The sequence below is a fragment of the Engystomops pustulosus genome, chromosome 1 (genome assembly GCF_040894005.1).
Source record: "Engystomops pustulosus chromosome 1, aEngPut4.maternal, whole genome shotgun sequence".
Classification (NCBI taxonomy): domain Eukaryota; kingdom Metazoa; phylum Chordata; class Amphibia; order Anura; family Leptodactylidae; genus Engystomops; species Engystomops pustulosus.
Window position 1 is genome coordinate 266,170,381 of NC_092411.1, and position 20,191 is coordinate 266,190,571.

At 43.0% G+C, this 20,191-nt stretch overlaps 1 protein-coding gene across 2 annotated transcripts in view; it reads left to right on the forward strand.

The window, feature by feature from the left end:
- SLC2A9 (solute carrier family 2 member 9) overlaps window positions 1-20,191 on the forward strand; it is a 175,632-nt gene that overhangs the window by 56,512 nt on the left and 98,929 nt on the right. For both annotated transcript variants that reach the window (XM_072126078.1, XM_072126079.1), the window contains exon 8: window positions 14,292-14,424. In XM_072126078.1, coding sequence (XP_071982179.1) covers window positions 14,292-14,424 — 133 coding nt within the window. The remainder of the gene's footprint in view (window positions 1-14,291; window positions 14,425-20,191) is intronic.

Sequence of the window (20,191 nt, forward strand, 5' to 3'; positions counted from 1 at the left end):
AAATTACTAGCACAGCGAAAGCAGGTCCCGGGCCTCTTTTATTAACATTTTATTATTTAAAGAAGATTTCTGGCAAGTTGGGACGTGTTTGCTTTATTAAAGAGGTATTCCCATAAAGACAAGTTTCTTATATATACTCAGGATAACAAAATATCACATTCTCTAATTCACTGTTATTAACAAAAATGCAGCATTTCACAGATATAAGTCCAACCTGTCTCTATCAGTCCTGCTGTACACAATTTCAAATGCCCCTGGTTTCCGACAATGTATCTTCTGATTTTAGGGTCAGCAGCCATCTTGCCTGACTCTCTCTGCTCCCTGCAGCGGCCCCTCCCCCTGCATTCCAGGATGAGCTCACACCAATACACCCACTTCCTGCCAGCAAACAGCAGCAGCTAGAGGAGAGCTGCAAGCTATAGGCAGATAAGTTCTTTATCCAGGGAGGGGGAGGGAGGCACATCAGATCTGATAGTGTGAGAGCAGAGATGTAGCAGAGATGACTCTGTTGTTGTGTGTAAATTGCACAAACGCATGGATCTCATCATCTCGGATCTGTACTAGCAGTACAATGTTCCGAAGGTAAATGAAAGTGTATATAAACCTTGTACCCTGATAATCTGAACACATTGTCAGCTGACAGACTAGAGGAATCATGAAGTGTCTGCTTAGAGAGTCCCTACTCACACCTTGTAATTTTACACTGACCATCACTGAGTGATAGGAACTAAAACAGCAATAAATCTGAGTAAAATTGTAAAGGAAGGAGGTTAAAATGATTTTTATTGGGTAAAAATCACTAGGGGATTGAAATTTGAGAAAAGTCCTTCTTTTTCCCAAAGGGAAAACAATTCTATTCCTTTTTTCTTCCTTATAGTAATTCATGAGTAGTCGATCAAGTGGGTTTACCAGTTGTGTTCAGAGGTGTAGTTCATGGGCCCTTGTGTAAAAGTTTAGCTTTGGCCCCTTCACCTGATGCCCGGTCCATATTACCTCTGCTAAAATCACTATACAAATCTTAGGTATGGAAAGTAATAGCTCACCTGAAGGAGACTTTGCCATTAAAGGCCGTCTCTGCAGTCTTATAGCCACCGAATGGGATAAGTAAAACATTCTTAAACTCAGGATAACAAAATAACACAATTGTGTAATTCACTGTTATTAACAAAAATACAGCATTTTGAAGATATAATTCCAACCTGTCTCTATTAGTCCTGGTGTTTACAATTTATATTGTCTCTGGATACGACTGTAAATCTCCTGACAATGGTCAGATTCTTCTCATGAATAGCTTCTGCTGTCTGCACACTGCAGTGTTCTCTGCCTTCAGCCCCTCCCCCTGTAGTACAAGACCAGCTCAAACACAGGCACTTCCTGCCTGCAAGCAGCAGTGTGCAGAGACTTATTCTACAAGCTACAAGCAAGAGTATGTATTTATCTGGGAGGGAAGCATATAGCAGAGCTGGCTCTGTGTGTGTTATAGCTGAGATGTAGCAGGGCTGAGAGTTTCATTGTGTTTTATCTCATGGATCTCATGGATCTCATCTCAGATCCGTCTCATCTCTTTTTCTATGTGTCAGATACTAATGAATCTTTAGAAGCTAAATAAAAGAGTAGATAAACCTGTACCATGATATTCTAAGCACATTGTCAGCTCACAGCATCTCATAGCACAGAGGAATCATGAAGTGTCTGCATAAAGAGTCCCCGTCCACACTCTGGAATCTGAGTAAGAGGAGCTAAAACAGCAATAACACTGAGTAAAATTGTAAAGTAAGGGGTTAAAAATGATCTTTATTGTCTGAACATCATTAGGGGGTTACATTTTGAGAACATTCTTTCATGGGCAAATCCTTTTAATGACTTTCATTAAGCCTAATGACATGATGCAGTTTAAAGCCAATCCTGTATAGATTTCTCACAGGTAAATATTAAAAAGCCTCTAGTCCCATCCAAAAAAATGTTGACATCATTACGGCCCTGGACACAATTGCAACCCTTTGCAGCGTTGCCACTGGTTCTGTCCCTACACAGTCTTTACTGTCAGCGCTGATCGGATAGTATCAGACAGTGGAAGGATACACCAACAAATAGCCACACCTACTTGACTAACTATTCATTAATTACTGAAATGGTACAACATAGTTTTGTACGAAAAGAGGCTCCAAAACTGTTCATTCATGGGGAATGGGGAGAGTCAGTAGAGGTGGAAACTCCTCTTTAAAGTGAATGTTCTTTACTATCCCCAACATTTTATCATTTAAACGGAACAAAAGCTATAAAGATTTTTTTTAATTTCAGAAATGAATGGAGCAAGTGATAATAGTAATCTTTGTAATATACTTCATTAAGTAAAGCAGCTTCTATATGTATTTTTTTCTGCTCTTCTTTCTCCTGTAGTGAGCATTGTATCTGTGTCCTGTACACAGCATACAGATAAGGAAAGGAGACTAAGGATTAACTTTTTCCATACCTAGAGAATATTTCACTTGATCGTTCATTTCTTTGAGGAGATCAGGCTATCCTGTTTGTAAAGTCAATTTACACCTTATCAAATTCCTTTTTCTATTTGTGGATCGAGGACAGGAGCTGATTATTTACAAAAGAAAGGCAGGGAAAAAAGAAGGACACATAACGATTTTTCTTACATAAAGTATGTTACAACGATTACTATCATTACCTGCACTACTGATTTATGCAATTTTCTTAAAAAAAAGTGAATTGTCCATATTTTCCATGCACCATGTGGCACAGATATGGCATTGTAATAATGTATTCATGTTGCAGTAGTGAGTTATGGGGAAATAATATATGATAAAAAAGAAAGAATAGTTGAAATTCTACATAGTTGCAATTTTCATAAGCAAAACACATTTATTTTAACCAACTGATCAATAGAATAGTTTCTCTTAAATCCCTTCCTTATCCAATCCCTTCCTTGGAACTTGATTTAGAAGTGGAAGTTTGACGTGCCCAAAGCTGGGGCATCCTGCAACTTTTACTTAAAGGGAACCCTAATCAAAATATTGTAAAGCATTGAAACACCTTCTAGTTATTGTTTCTTTCATGGTGCAGTGTGGTGGCATCATCCAGAAAATCATCTTTGAAGTGAGCTGTAAATTCAAGTGTAAAGTCAAGGAGGCGGAGAGTTTAACAGTGAAGTAAAGGTGGGGAGCTCTAAATGCCTCCTCCTCTGTGATTGACATCATGCCTTGGACTTCAGAAGATCTGGTTAGTGATGTCTCTTGATGCAGGACAATCAATTACAGTGAAGGGAACTTTCTCACTAAGAGAGAGCTTGACTTCAGTGTTAAAATCTCCACCTCCTTGACTTTATTCAATCAATTTACATTTTACTTCAAAGTACATTTTCTCAATGATTCTATTACACTGGGTCATGAAAGAAACATGATCTGGAAGGTGTACAGCTGCTTGACAACATACAAGTAGTGGTTTATTAGGTCAATTTCTGCTGACAGGTTCCCTTTAAAAGTAAGCAAATAAAGGTTCAAAATCAGATTGCAGCACGAAAAAGTAAAAAAAACAAAAATAACTAGCACTAGGTAACACTGTAGCATTGCAGAAAGTTTTCCCATTTGCCAGCAGATCCTCCTACTCTGTCCAGAAGGAGACATCACATGGGCAGCTAGAACAGTTCCTTTAACTACTGAGCTAAGAATACAGGTTCAATTCTCAAAACCGAAATTTTCTATAGCAACGGCAAAATCCTTCACCCTGTGTAGTTGCACCATTAACGACTTTTCCAGCCACTGGCTTGCAATATCTCTACAAGATTTTGATAATGTATCCAGATTCTGATAATACCCCCTTTGGGTTCAATTGTTATTCAATTTTGTTGCTTTATAATAAGCATCTTAAAACTTTAGACAAAGTTTAAAGAAACTTTCTATATTACTTGTATTATCATATCAAAGTTCTACCTTGTCCACATAACCTGGCCCACTTATCATCATGCTTCCTTCTTTTCTAATCTGTTTTTTACCCTATAAAATTTCAGCTGAATTCCATCTTGCTAGTAAGTTTGGTAGCTACCATCAAAAACTGTCTGTATATACTGATGGTAAAGCTTCAGTTTTACTGTTTTTACAGTTTTGTTATGTAGCCAGGAGCCTCCATGGGTGGCCAGGGTTGAGTTACTTCATCTTCAGTCTCAGTCTTTCTAATCTGTTTTTCACTCTAAAATCTTAGTTGAATTCCATCTTGCTAGTAATTTTGGTCGCTACCATCAAAAATTGTCTGCAGGTACTGATGGTAAAGTTTCACTTTTACAGTTTCTACAGTTTTGTTATGTAGCCATGAGCCTCCATGGGTGGCCAGGGTTGAGTTACTTCATCCTCAGTCTTACTGACAACAAATCATATGTGACTTTTATAGGTACAGTTTTCCCACCTCCACAGTGGTAGCTAAAAATATTACAATAAATGTGAACTTGTAGACCCTGCATGCTTTAATAAGTAATAATGGAAGTGTCTATTTTAGGACCTGAAAATGTTACATAATTGTATGTTCTGAGGTCTTTGTGTGTACTGAAATCTCAACCCTTTGTCCATTGTGTTGTGTCAATGCAGAACATTATATGAAAGTGAATTGAGACCCCATAGAAAATGTAGATGAATGACAGCATTGTACTTAAAGGCATCAGGTCACCACATGAATTACTAATTATTAGTGGATGTAGATAATGGTGGATTAGTGATGTGAAATATTTTTGATCCCGTAGGAGTTGAGATACATCTGAAAGCTTTGTAAGCACTTCGTAAAGCTCTTTCCTCTAGAAGATTATTTTTCTCATATTTTTTTTTAATTTTATTTTATAAACAATATACTTATTACTACTGTTTCAAAATATGTTTAAAGGGCAATCTTTAAAAGTTTAAATTTGAAATCCTACTCTGCTATCTCTCTATATATAAGTAAATATGTCCAGGTGTTATACAGGGTCAAGATGACACAGACAGACAGTGGGCATTGAGACCCATTCTTAGTTGTCCCTGACTACTTGTCTGGGCTATGCAAGGTGGTCGGTAGACAACTAGTCGACATTCCCTACCTTTGCCAAAGTGCAAACATGGAGACAAAGACATTGCAATGCAAACGGAAAGGAATAGTCACCAAATAAGGGTCAAAACCAAGAGAACAATGCAGTACAAAATCTAGACAATTGGATAGTGAATGGATAGTCAAGAATAAGGGTCAAAGATCTCAGAATACATTATGAAAAACATGCTAGATTGTGAAGTATTAGACAATAGCAGAAAATGACTACTGATTCACAAGATCTTATATGAGAATCCGTAGCCCTGGTCCAAATGGTGATTTCATCAGTCCTCTAATCATAACACAGGATGGCAATGGAAGTGGAGAGAAATTCTGTTCATCACAGCTGTTAACTATACTTGGACCAGAGCAGAGTCTGCAGGAGACAGACAGGTGTGATGTAAATCAATCAAAGTTGCCAGTAGAAAGAATGTACTCGTTTTTGGACTAGGAAGAAGCAGAATAAACAAACTGACATTATCGGTGCTGCCTCAGCCATACTCTACAGACAGAGGATGATGCAGACACAGATGTAACACCAGGATTAAAGGGTGATGACTAGAGATGAGCGAGCACTAAAATGCTCGGGTACTCGTTATTCGAGACGAACTTTTCCCGATGCTCGAGTGCTCGTCTCGAATAACGAGCCCCATTGAAGTCAATTGGAGACTCGAGCATTTTTCAAGGGGACCAAGGATCTGCACAGGGAAGCTTGGCCAAGCACCTGGGAACCTCAGAAAAGGATGGAAACACCACGGAAATGGACAGGAAACAGCAGAGGCAGCATGCATGGATGCCTCTGAGGCTGCTTAATTGCACCATTATGCCAAAACTATAGGCAACAGCATGGCAATGACAGAGTGACCGAATGAGGCTAGATAGCATCTAAAACATCCAATAATTGACCCTGACACTATAGAGGACGATGCAGAGGCAGCGGCAGCAGCGGCAGGCTAGAGAGTGTCTTGGCAACATACCCCAAATGGACTCAGGCTTCCAACCAATGGGTGGCAGAGAGGAACCAAACGAGGTGAGCAAGAAGCGCTCAAATAATATCGGTAAATGATAAAAGTTTGCCAGTATATTTTGTGGATTACACAGCAGGGTGGCGACAAAGTTAACAAGTTTGATGAGGAAGGCATGAAAACAACCCAAAATTCTGCCTGACACAGCTCGTTTCATAAGGGGACCATGTATGGAGGCAGTGAACTAGTAGTAGATTAAAGGTGCTGCAGTTAAAACTATGTTAGTTGGATCTTGGGATGGAGCTGGCGCTCCGCTGCCAGGCGAGCTTTCGCCAATCCAAGCCCCTGTCTCTAGGCAACTCCCCAAACAGCACTTCTAAGAACCTTTTGTATAAGATCAAATGTAGTAGCGTTCTTGTAAGTTTGGGTTCTGGCGGGTGAGGGGAATGTAAACAGATGCGCAAGAAACGCTGAAATAATATTGGTAAATGATAAAAGTTTGCCAGTATATTTTGTGGATTACACAGCAGGGTGGCGACAAAGTTAACATGGAAGCCATGAAAACAATCCAAAATTCTGCCTGACACAGCTCGTTTGATAAGGGGACCATGTATGGAGGCAGCTATATGGACTACTTTTGGAGGCAGCTATGTCAATGACGTGTGGAGGTAGCAATGGAGACAACGTGTGAAGGCAGCTAAAAAGACGACGTGTGGAGGCTGCTATGGAGACAATTTAATTTGGATAGTGCCTGTATGTGGCAGTCCAAAAAAGTTTGCAAACCAGAGGAGCAGGTAGCTTGTCCTCCAGAAAAATTACATAGATTGAGTGCCTGTATGTGGCAGTCCAAAAAAGTTTTCAAACCAGAGGAGCAGGTAGCTGGTCCTCCAAAAAGATTAAATAAATTGAGTGCCTGTATGTGGCAGTCCAAAAAAGTTTTCAAACCAGAGGAGCAGGTAGCTGGTCCTCCAGAAAAATTACATAGATTGAGTGCCTGTATGTGGCACTCCCAAAAATTGTTTAAAACAGAGGACAGTGTAGTTGGCCCTCCAGAAAAATTAAATACATAGAGTACTATAGCCAGAGCCAGTTGGCCCTGGCAAAAAAATAGCCAGTTTCCTCTGCTTTAGTGTACAAAGAGGAGGAGAAGGAGGACAATGAGGAGGAGGAGTGCATAAATTATTCAGGTTCAGCTTCTTTCACCTGGTGGAGAATGGAAATGCGGAGAAATCCAGGCTTTATTCATCTTAATAAGCGTCAGCCTGTCAGCGCTGTCAGTCGACAGGCGTGTACGCTTATCGGTGATGATGCCACCAGCTGCACTGAAAACCCGCTCGGACAACACGCTAGCGGAAGGGCAGGCAAGAACCTCCAAGGCGTACAGCGCCAGTTCGTGCCACATGTTCTGCTTTGAAACGAAGTAGTTGTAGGGAGCTGTGTGATCATTTAGGACGATGGTATGGTCAGCTACGTACTCCCTCACCATCTTTCTGTAAAGATCAGCTCTACTCTGCCGAGACTGGGGACAGGTGACAGTGTCTTGCTGGGGTGACATAAAACTGGCAAAGGCCTTGTAAAGCGTACCCCTGCCAGTGCTGGACAATCTGCCTGGTCGCCTACTCTCCCTCGCTACTTGTCCCGCAGAAGTACGCCCTCTGCCGCTAGCGCTGTCAGAAGGGAAATACTGTTTCAGCTTGTGCACCAGGGCCTGCTGGTATTCATGCATTCTCACACTCCTTTCCTCTCCAGGGATGAGAGTGGAAAGATTTTGCTTGTACCGTGGGTCCAGGAGAGTGAATACCCAGTAATCGGTGCTGGAATAAATTCTTTGAACGCGAGGGTCACGGGATAGGCAGCCTAGCATGAAATCTGCCATATGCGCCAGAGTCCCAACGCGCAAGAATTCACTCCCCTCACTGGCCTGACTGTCCATTTCCTCCTCCTCCAACTCCTCTTCTTCTGCCCATACACGCTGAACAGTGAAGGACTGAACAATGGTCCCCTCTTCTGTCTCGCCAACATTCTCCTCCTCTTCCTCCTCATTCTCCTCCACCTCCTCCGATATGCGCTGAGAAACAGACCTGAGGGTGCTTTGGCTATCAACAAGGGAATCTTCTTCCCCCGTCTCTTGTGACGAGCGCAAAGCTTCCGACTTCATGCTGACCAGAGAGTTTTTCAACAGGCCAAGCAGCGGGATGGTGAGGCTGATGATGGCGCATCACCACTGACCATCTGTGTTGACTCCTCAAAGTTACTCAGCACCTGACAGATATCAGACATCCACGTCCACTCCTCATTGTAGACTTGAGGAAGCTGACTGACCTGACTACCAGTTCTGGTGGAAGTTGACATCTGGCAGTCTACAATCGCTCTCTGCTGCTGGTAAACTCTGGATAACATGGTTAGTGTTGAATTCCACCTCGTGGGCACGTCGCACAACAGTCGGTGAGCGGGCAGTTGGAGGCGGCGCTGCGCTGCCCTGAGAGTGCCAGCATCTGTGCTGGACTTCCTGAAATGCGCACAGATGCGGCACACCTTCGTGAGAAAATCAGACAGATTGGGGTATGTCTTGAGGAAACGCTGAACTATGAGATTTAACACATGGGCCAGGCATGGCACATGTGTCAGTCTGCCGAGTTGAAGAGCTGCCACCAGGTTACGGCCGTTGTCACACACAACCATGCCTGGCTTCAGGTTCAGCGGTGCCAGCCACAGATCAGTCTGCGCCGTGATGCCCTGTAATAACTCTTGGGCGGTGTGCCTTTTATCGCCTAGGCTCAGCAGTTTGAGCACCGCCTGCTGTCGATTAGCGATGGCACTGCTGCTGTGCCTAGAGCAACCGACTGATGGCGCCATGCCCACGGATGGTAATTCAGAGGAGGAGGTGGAGGTGGGGTGGGAGGAGGAGGAGGCATAGTAGGCCTTTGAGACCTGGACCGAGGTAGGCCCCGCAATCCTCGGCGTCGGCAGTATATGACCAGCCCCAGGGTCAGACTCGGTCCCAGCCTCCACCAAGTTAACCCAATGTGCCGTCAGCGATATATAGTGGCCCTGCCCGGCAGCACTCGTCCACGTGTCCGTGGTCAGGTGGACCTTGTCAGAAACGGCGTTGGTCAGGGCACGGAGGATGTTCTCTGACACGTGCTTGTGCAGGGTTGGGATGGCACATCGGGAAAAGTAGTGGCGGCTGGGGACCGAATACCGAGGGGCGGCTGCCGCCATGAGGTTTCGAAAGGCCTCGGTCTCTACTAGCCTATAGGGCAGCATCTCCAGGCTAAGCAACTTGGAGATGTGGACGTGGGTGGGTTGCGCTATACCTCCTTTTGCGCTCCAGCATCTGGGATATGGAGAGCTGAACGCTGGTGGATGCTGTGGAGGATCGTGGAGGCGAAGATGGGGTTTTTGCACGGGAGGTGTTTGGGCCGGGGTCCTGGGCAGGGGGCTGACTAGCAGATGACACAGGGGAAGGAGCAGTGGTGTGCCCGGCCGGAGGTGAACGGGCTTGGTGCCATTGAGTGGGGTGTTTAGCATTGACAACAACTTCACCACTGTCTGACAACTGTGTCTCCTCATCGTCCGACACCTCTTTACACACTTCTTCCACTACGTGAATAATGTCATCATCACCCACAGACTGCGACTGGTGGAAAACCTGGGCATCGGAAAATAGCTCAGCAGCAGCAGGATAAGTGGTTTGTGACTGTGGGAAGGGTCCAGAAAACAGTTCCTCAGAGTATGCCGGTTCAAATGCCAAATTTTGGTGGGAGGGGGCAGACTGGGGGGAAGGAGGCTGAGGTGTAGGAGCCGGAGGAGTGCCGATTTCGGTGACATGGGTGGACTGCGTGGAAGACTGACTGGTGGACAAATGGCTAGAAGCATTGTCCGCAATCCATGACATCACCTCTTCTCACTGTTCTGGCCTCAACAGTGCTCTACCACGAGTCCCAGTAACTTCAGACATGAACCTAGGGAGTGTAGCTCTGCGGCGTTCCCCTGCTCCCCCATCAGCAGGTGGTGTCTCACCCCGCCCAGGACCACGGCCTCTGACCCCTGCAGTAGTTGGACGCCCACGTCCCCGCCCTCGTCCTCTACCCCTAGCCCTCGGGTTAAACATTTTCCAAATTAAAGTGTAAACTTGAAAAAAAAAATTTTTTGTGTTTATTTTTTTTTATTTTTTTATTTTTTTTAACAAAACGATGCTATCCTATTGCTATGGCTAGTTTCTAACCTACACTGACAGCACACAACTGGATTTTGTGCTTTGCAAGATGAGTTTGAGCTATAAAATGAAATAAAGGTAAAAAAAAAAAAAAAAATCAGCAGACTCTGCCTAATTCTAATCAAACCCCTAATAAATTGTCCCACTTTGGTGTTTGAGGTGGATATGCGTGTCACTAAGAGCTAAACACAACGGTCGCAGGTCTCCCAGCAAATTCCTCACAGTATGGTACTAGCTGCACTACTAGTGCCAGCAAGCCCAGCCACAAGCAAACAAAAAAAAGGAAAATATAACGCTATTGTAGGCCTAAGTAAGCCGTTGGGGTTCTCCTATGGCTATTTTGTAGCCTACAATGAGAGCACACTGCTTTGCAAGATGAGTTTGAGCTATAAAATGAAATACAGCTAAAAAAAAAAAAAAAAAAATCAGCAGACTCTGCCTAATTCTACTCAAACCCCTAATAAATTGTCCCACTTTGGTGTTTGAGGTGGATATGCGTGTCACTAAGAGCTAAACACAACGGTAGCAAGTCCCCCTGCAAATTCCTCACAATATGGTACTAGCTGCACTACTAGTGCCAGCAAGCCCAGCCACAAGCAAATAAAAAAAAAAAAGTATAACGTTATTGTAGCCCTAAGAAGGGCTGTTGGGTTCTTGTAGAATCACTCCTGCCTAACAGTAAGCTAATAGAACACCCTAACGCTTTCCCTGACCAGCAGCAGCTCTCTCCCTAGCGGCATCCAGACACAGAATGATCCGAGCAGCGCAGGCAGGGGCTAGTCTATCCCAGGGTCACCTGATCAGGCCAGCCAACCACTGCTATCGACGTGTAAGGGTACCACGTCATGCTGGGTGGAGTGCAGAGTCTCCTGGCTTGTGATTGGCTCTGTTTCTGGCCGCCAAAATGCAAAACGGCGGGAGATGCCATTTTCTTGAGCGGGCGAAGTATTCGTCCGAGCAACGAGCAGTTTCGAGTACGCTAATGCTCGAGCATCAAGCTCGGACGAGTATGTTCGCTCATCTCTAGTGATGACCAGAGGTAATTTTGATATCTGTCCAAAAAATTTACAACATTTTGCATTATTATATCACCTTTGGAAGAAGTGGATGGAAAAGCAGACATGGTTAGCCCAGTGACGTAATCAGATTTATCGGAAGCAAGTTCACTCCTTTACATGCCTGAAAGTGGAGTAATATCTTAGACCAGAAATGTTAGACCTTATACCCACAGCAGAAATAATGGAGAGAGGGATTCAAAATGGACGGAAATAGGATGCAAATCAGCAGTGAAAAACTGGACTTTGACATCCGATATTCATGGGCAAGGATCGGCTTGGTTGTTGGCATCTAGACCTATGTTACAACATTGATTGACTCAAGGCATCGCCAGAAGGGTTAGATATGCTTAAAGGCAATGTACCCAACCAAATACTATAACAAAATTTATAACAAGTCAAGTAGGCTATGTTCTTGATGCTTAGGAGAGGATACCTTGGGAAACATGATACCTTACAAACTCCCAACTGTGAAATCAAAATTACAAGGCAACACATCTAACTGATAAGACTCCCCAACACTTATCTCACTATTAATTATTAGAATTCGGTAATCTAAGAGTCAAACGGTTAGAATTTTGATAGGTTTATCTCTAGATCTTCTCTTCAAAATGTATGGTAGCGTACATTTAAAACCATTTTTTTTTATCAAAAAATGTTTTCTTTTGTAATGTTTAATCAAGCATTCGAACCATTTATGTATCTGTTTTGGTAAAAATAAATAAAAAGCAGGGTAAGTGCAGATATCGAGGTCAAAATGTTTATGTGAACCGTTCAATGTTCTTTATATTGCATTGACTTAGAACTGATAACTTTTGTCAACAAATATATTCAAAAAAATTTACGTGATACAACTTATAACTCACTAGCAGAAAATGGCTTGTCTCTTGAAGACTGTGAAGAATCACAGTCAGGAACGCCACATGTGTTACTCAAGAGTTCGGCTAGAAGGACACGAAAACTCAATTAATATAACGAAAACTTTCATGCATTAAAAAATACTTAAAATCTTGTAAACCACATTTTAAAAGCCAAATAAAATACTGGACTAGCACAGAGCAATCCTGGCGGTACTCCCCTCCCTTCCATGTCACACACAAGAGAAATCAATAGGTTAGGCAGACAATTAACTACAACATTTTGCTTCTTCTTGCTAAAAATATCCGACCTGTTCTAAATTTTCAAACTGCTGAGGAAGAACAGCTCAATATAAGCTTTCTGATGTTAGCTAAGCCAGCTTAATAAGAGTAGATAGTCTTATACTATATCAGATTTATCAACCAGCATCAGATTCGGTGATAAATCCGGCACCATATAAGATTTACCTAGTCTAAGGCAATTGATGCGTGAATAACGCATTGCACTTGCATTGGACTTGCATGTGTCTCAGAGGGCAATGCATTTTTTTGATGCATCTCCATAGACTTGTATGGTTTTTCAAGCGCGTGACTTGCAAAGGTAGAGCATGTTGAGATTTTAAAAAAATGCGCGTGTGTGCATGAAAAGAAATGCAAGTCTGAAAAAGCCTATTGACTACAATGGGTCAGAGGGCAATGCAAGTTCTGCATGTCAAAAGTAAGCGCAGAACACGCACATGAAAAACGCAAGTGTAGAAGAGGCCTAAGGCTACATTCACAGGATGTATGACGGGCATACATCGGCGCTAGGGAGAGGAGGAGAGAATGAGCGCTGCTCACCCCTGTCCTTCTCCATAATGATTTATGGCCACGGCGCGGTATTCCAGCGAAAGATAGACATGTCCTATCTTTCTGACGGCTACGGAACAGTATGGTGCCGCACGTATGCTGCACGGCACCACTCCTGTAGGGCACCGTGAGCCCATATCGCCGTGTATGGGGGGACGTATATACACCGTATAAACGTTGGCCGTATAAACGTCCCCCATGTGTCCCCCATATATAACTGTGAACTATATAACTGAGGTGTGTTTTAGGAATCTGCACCACTGTGTACAATGAATTTGGGCAGGGCTGGACAGTACATAGGCAAGGCTTAAAATATGATACTGTGCACCAAAATATAGTATTTTTTGGCATAAACTAAGCCAAATAAAAGGTGGCATAAAGTAGACTAGACAGTCTTTAATTGGACCATTTTATTAGAGTGGATGGTAAATTTGGTGCAAATGAGAACTGTTTAGTATATATTTATATATATATACACTTTGTAACTTTTAGACAGTATTAATAAGAAAGACAGAGAAATTAGAGAATGAGGTGCAGACCTTGAGCTCAACCACAACCCCTGTCCCTGCCTACTTGCTGCACTCTGATAATCCGCAGGGGACAACTGTATGACAGTCTATAGTATGAGTATGTGTTCAGAACAGATGGAAAATGAATAGAGATATAGATAGACAAACACAAGAAAAGTTAGGATAATCATGTCAAAACCTAGATGGCGGCGAGGTACTGAATCAGGAGGCAAAGATTAGTTTAAAAGAACACAGATCAGAATACCAGCAATAGCACTATAGAGGTTTCACGACCATAAGTAACAAGAGACCAGTGTTGCCAGCATTGGACCGACATTTAGAACCTGGTCTATGTTCTGGGGTTCCTGGAACACCTCCCTTGGCACTGTATATGCCATCTATCACTCAAACCTCACCTGACACACACACACCAAGATGAAACCACCCAGCTTTCTACAGAAAGCACACCCAGCTCAGACATCAGAACTAAACTCTACAGAGCAAGCTGTTAATGACAGCCTTAAGTAGAACAGCCCTGGTTGTGGTTCACAAGCTCATAACACTACAGCAAAAACACATTCAGAGAGTTCACAAGGTTTGCAATATCCTTGAATTGAAAAAAAACTTTTAAAAGTTGTATAAATGTTGTAATAGTGTAAAATTTTGCACAAAAATCACAAAAACCTATGAACTAGGTATTGCATGATGTCTAAAATTTGAGTCTCCTTATAATCAGAGTTCAAATACTTATTTATGATGTGTTCTTCTTCATGTTGTAGGAATCCCTCTGGCCCTGTTTGTTTGGCTTCATCCTGGTTCCCGCAGTGATACAAGTTGCGATATTGCCATTTTTCCCAGAAAGTCCACGATATCTCCTGCTAGAAAAGCAAGATACAAAGAAAGCTGAAAAAGGTACAAAATCATAAGACTTACTGCTAATGTGATGTGTCGGAGGCATGCGGTTTTCAGGATTGCTCTGCACCAGCTGTTATGGCAACTGTTATGAGATGTGACAAGTACACGCTATTTTATTACTTCACAATCAAAAGTGCGCGAGTCCTTAAATTGGACCGTTTTTAGCAATTGTTAACCAAAATCACAATGGACTGGTCTCATCTAATCTGTAATAGAGAGTCATGTTGTGCGTCACTTCTTATCTGTGTGGGATGGTATGGGATGTAAGAGGTTGTCCAGGTATAACACCTCTGGCCTACTAATGGTCTCCTCGTATGGTAAAAAAACACCCTATGGGACCCCTAAGAATTCTCTGTATAGCCTCATTTCCTGTCCCTCCTCAAGAAAGATCCTTTGGCATTGTTTTTGGTGGTTATATAGACATTTTGGGGCTCATTTACTAAGGGTCTGAACGCTGCACTTTCGTCGGGTTTCCCGAATATTGCCGTTTTGCGCCAAATTGCCCTGGGATTTTGGCGCACGTGATTGGATTTTGGCACATCAGTGCCGGCTTGAACGCGACAGAAATTAGGGGGCGTGGCTGTTGGACAACCCGACTGATTCGGACAAACCACAGAATTTAAAAAAGGATTTGTGTCGCAAGATCAAGCACTTACATGCACCAGGAAGAAGCAGGTGAACTCCGGCGGACCACGGCGGGAAGCGATGGATGCAGGAACTACGTGAATCTCGCCGGACTTCGCACCACGGTATCGCGACAGGACCGGGTAAGTAAATGTGCCCCTTTGACTTTGTTGGTTTTAGTTGAAAGTACACAAACCTGCAGACGCATTAGCCAGTTTGGTCACATTGGGATAGACGTGACCCGTAGGTTCTCTGGAGATGAACTTGCTACATAGTTGAAATCATATAATGGCAGTTGTATTTTGTTGTATTTTGTTGTGTCATCCATAAGAAATCTAAAATCTGTGATATATCTTGACGTTCCTTGACGGTTTACTAGAGTCAAAAAACTTGTCTTACTCGCTATTTTAAGGTTGTGCTGACACTGCTTTTAGCCAAAATCTAAAACTGTAGACGCTGGCTAAACAGTGGGGCTCATTTACTAAGGGTCCGCAGAGCACATTTTCGTTTTGCGCCACATTTAACAGGGGATTTTGGCGCACGCGATCGGATTTTGGCGCATCAGCGCCGGCTTGCACGCGACACAAATCGAAGGGCGGGCCGTCGGACTACGCGCAGGATTTAACATTTCAAATTGTGTTGCAAAACACGCACTTACAAGCACCGGGAAGAAGAAGGTGAACTCCGGCGGAGCTCGGCGGGAAGCGACGGATGCAGGAACTCGGGCACACAAGCTACGTGAATCGCGCCGGACTTCGCACCGTCCGAAACGGGGATCGTGACCGGACCAGGTAAGTAAATTTGCCCCAGTATGTTTTAGGGTGGATGGTGATGACTTATTTCAAGAGGTTGAACATCTCAGAGGCCAAGCCTCCAATATACTTGAAGAAACATCTCAGCCCATTAATTCCATGGCATTGTACATATGAAAAAACATATGTTTTTAAAAAAACTCATATATATTAAACAGCTTACATAGTGACAAACTGGTACAAAGAGGGAGGATCCTGTCCAAAGGAGACTACACTTTAGAAGGGAAGCGAGAAGATGGTAGGTGAGAACAGTCGCTATTCAAGTGTCATGATTTCCGGGGCTGCATTTGTAGGGACAGTCTGAGTAAAACTTCTGTTTGACCTGAAAACTTTAGGAAGCCCTAATCACTTCATGGAGGTACCCATGGAAAAGTGGAAGGAATTCAGCTTTCTGTAATATCCTTAGATGCTGTGCGACACTGGATGGCAGGTGGACAATCAAATCAGATGGGACTCGTACAGAGGCCGTTGTGGGAATTTACGTTCAACTAGTTGTGCTCTACTCATTTTGCCATGTTTACTTTCATCGCGGATGTTTTACATTCTAGGAAAGTTTTGCTCTTGCTCTTTAGAAAAATTCAGCCAATTTGTCTTGTTTTCTCTTTCACTTGACATTGAGGAGGATGAGAGGGAAAGAAGTCACGCTTGTGATGCCGTGTTTTTGATTAAGAATATGATTTGACAGGGATTAATATGGCCCTTGGCTTTCTCGTCGGCTGGAAGTCGTGCAATTATTTCTGTAATAATGAACTGCTGCTATCTCATTTAGGTAAATGTACATATTACAGGAGATTTCTATACCTTTTGCCCTGAGGGATTTATGTCTTGTAATTATTTACATGTTATTCATATGTTAACACAATGAATGCACATTTTGTGATTTTTAAAGATTAATATGATATATGAGATGAGCTTTTACGGGTTTGTGTTTGCAATCAGTCATATATGTAACTGTAAATACGATGTACAGGCAGTACCCGGGTTACATACAAGATAGGTTCTGTAGGTTTGTTCTTAAGTTGAGTTTGTATCTAAGTCGGAACCGTATACTTTATCATTGTAACCCCAGTCAACATTTTTTTGGCCTCTGTGACAATTGGATTTTAAAAATGTTGGATTGTCATAAGAACCAGGATTAACACTACAGCTTCATTACAGACGCCTGTGATAACTGTTATAGCTGATTATTGTAGCCTAGGACTAAAGTACAGTAAATTACCAACATCCAGAGGTCCGTTTGTAACTAGGGGTCGTATGTTAGTCAGGTGTTCTTAAGTATTAAGTATTATAAAAATAGCCTGGGATCTTAACCCGTAATGTTCCTCGACACTTGTTTTCAGCTTAATGTCCAGACTCGATTTACAGATTGTGTCATGATAATTGGTTACAACTTGGGAACGCTTTAACATATCCAGATGATTTTGATATTGTTTTCTCGTAACACATTGTACTTCTTGTTAGTTGTATAATTTAAGTGATAAGTTTTGCGTTTCGTTCTGTGCACTGCAGACAGAGGGGCAGATTTACTTACCCGGTCCATTCGCGATCCAGCGGCGCGTTCTGTGCGGTGGATTCGGGTCTTCCGGCGATTCACTAAGGCAGTTCCTCTGACGTCCACCAGATGTCGCTGCTGCGCTGAAGTTCCCCGAGGTCCGCCGGAATGCACCATCCTATACCTGGTGAAGGTAAGTGCGTGTCCCGCGACACTTTTTAAAAAAAAATCCGTCGGGTTATCATTCAGCCACGCCCCCCGATTTCCATCACGTGCATTCCGGCGCCGATGCGCCACAATCCGATTGCGTGCGCCAAAATCCTGGGGCAATTCAGGGAAAATCGTTGCAAAACGGTAACACGTCCGGAAAACGCGAATCGGGCCCTTAGTAAATGACCCCCCAAGTGTCTTGTGACTCGGTCTTATTGGTGATCACCTCATGGTCACAAGATTTTGTTGCCTAATGCAGACTCCTCCCCTCAAGATTGCAATTGCCCTCCTTCCAAACCCGGGAAGGCATAATGAGGATCCGGTGGCCCCTCATAAAAGAGGGGGTACTATAATGTCCATGCCAAAATGCCCCTCTATCCACAGTTGGCACATTCAGTGGCATTAATTTGTTTGTGTTTCCTGTGTGTGAACTGCAACTTAGCTTTTGTTGTGTTTTGATTTACTGAGCCCCACTCTGTTCTTTGTAGTTTAGCCCTGTCCATGTTTCTCTTATCTCAGCTCTGTATGTTGATTGTGCTTCCTATTGTAGTTCTTTAGCTTTTCCTGGTTTTCTGATCTCGGCTATAGTACCCTCAATTATCCCGTTGGACTGAGATTCTGCTCTGTACCTGCTATCTTCATTGTGACCCGGACCTCTGGCTCTGCTTTCAGTGTTTTTTTGTTTGTTTCGTGTCTGCACTGTGACATAGGAAGGGAAGGGCTCCTAGTTACTGCCTACCACTTAGGGTGGGGCCAATAAGTAGATAGGTGACAGCGTGGGGGCTCAGCTTTGGGCTCACTGTCCTGTCTGTCATCCTGCGCCCTCTTGCCATCCTCTTTGCAAACTGGCTAAAAATATAGATATAGATTCTTCTCCTGGATTCTGTTTTTGCCTGATACACTTTGGTTGCTATTTTTAGATTATGATTCTTTTTGTCGTTATCTTAAAATTTGTGATTCATTAGCAAAGCACAAAGTGAGCTCCCAGAGTCTCAAATTTAGTCCAAATATAAATAACCTCACAGAAACCATTGCTTAACCATTCTCGATTGTGGGTTGACTCGGGGTTGGCCACAGCTTTATTGTAACCATTAATAATTTAACCATTTCTTTATTTGAATATATAGACACTTTCAATCATTCCACTTTACATAACACCAGATAACCCCCTGTATGCCTTACCCTGAAAAACCACCCGCTGCGACAAAAAATACACGAAAAAAGATTTAAAAAGGGAGGGAAAACCGATGAAAATGAGGGGGGGTTCTCTGCTGTTCAGAGTATTTAAGCATGTGCCCACCTCTTGTACCGCCCACATTACTAGCCACGCCCCCAGCACATCCCTTGATGAATGAAGATGAGAGAGGATACGGCAACCTCCAATTAAAGGGGCCACACACCTTTTATTGTATTCGGACTGCTAGCCACCTTTGAGCAGTCATTAGTCCAACGGCTATGCCCCTAGGCGCTATCAAGACTTCATAAACATTACCAACAAATATCATGGTTCCAAAGAATTGTTCTGCTGATCTTCTATGTTCAAGATAAGTGACTTATAATAATTCCTTTATTTATATAGTGCACACAGATTACACAGCGCTGCACAGAGCTTGTCACATCAGTCCCTGTCCCCATGGGGCTCACAATCTAATCAACCTACCAGTATGTTTTGGAGTGTGGGAGGAAACCAGAGGACCCGTAGGAAACCCACGCAAACACGGAAAGAACATACAAACTCCCTTTAAATTTTGACCTGGATAGGACTTGTACCCAGGACCCAGCTCAGCAAGGCTGTAGTGCTAACCACTGAGCCACCACGCTGAATAGTGGTCACTTAGCTTTCAAATTATTTTCTCAGACAGAAGAACTAAGAGGCAGAAGTTTTGTGATATCATTATAAGTACATCTACTATTCTTTTTCCATGTAAAATTGAAAATCTAATACCGAATTCCTTACACCCACAAGAAAAGAGTGACGGGACCTGTGCGTGCCACTCGAAAACTATTCTTTCAGTTCTATTACTTTCCTACTTTGAAGTATATTATGACAAACATGAGCTCCGTGTATACCGCAGTACTGTAGCCTCAGGACCGCCAAACTTTCTTCTGATACGTCTATTTTCAGTGCGTAATCCCAATTTCTAGAGTCACAAGGCACTTTCATTCCTTCATGAAAGATAAATGTCAGGTGGCTTGTCTCTTGGCACTTGATCTCTCTGCTGAAAAAAGTGATGAATAAAACATCAGCTTCACGCTCACTTGGTAACACTCTCTGCTTACTTCTTGTATCCAATAGCAGAACTAAGAAAAGGATCATAAATTTTGGTAACACCACTATACTTTATTCTACTCTTTTTCCTATGGGCTCTCTTTCTTTATATGTTGATGGGATGCACTAGGTTTGCCTGTTCTCCAATTTGTTGTTATGGTCAAGTGAACAAAGATCACACATCCCCAGTGCTACATCTGTCTCACTTTGGATAGAAAATTTGGAGAAGTGCTGTTTAGTTCAGTTCTTAGTATTGGGATGATATTATCATAGTATCATCGTTCTCCCACCTGGGACTGACCTTTCGGTATGGTGGCATCTGGATTCCCCTGGCACCTGAGTGGCTGGCGGTGGTGC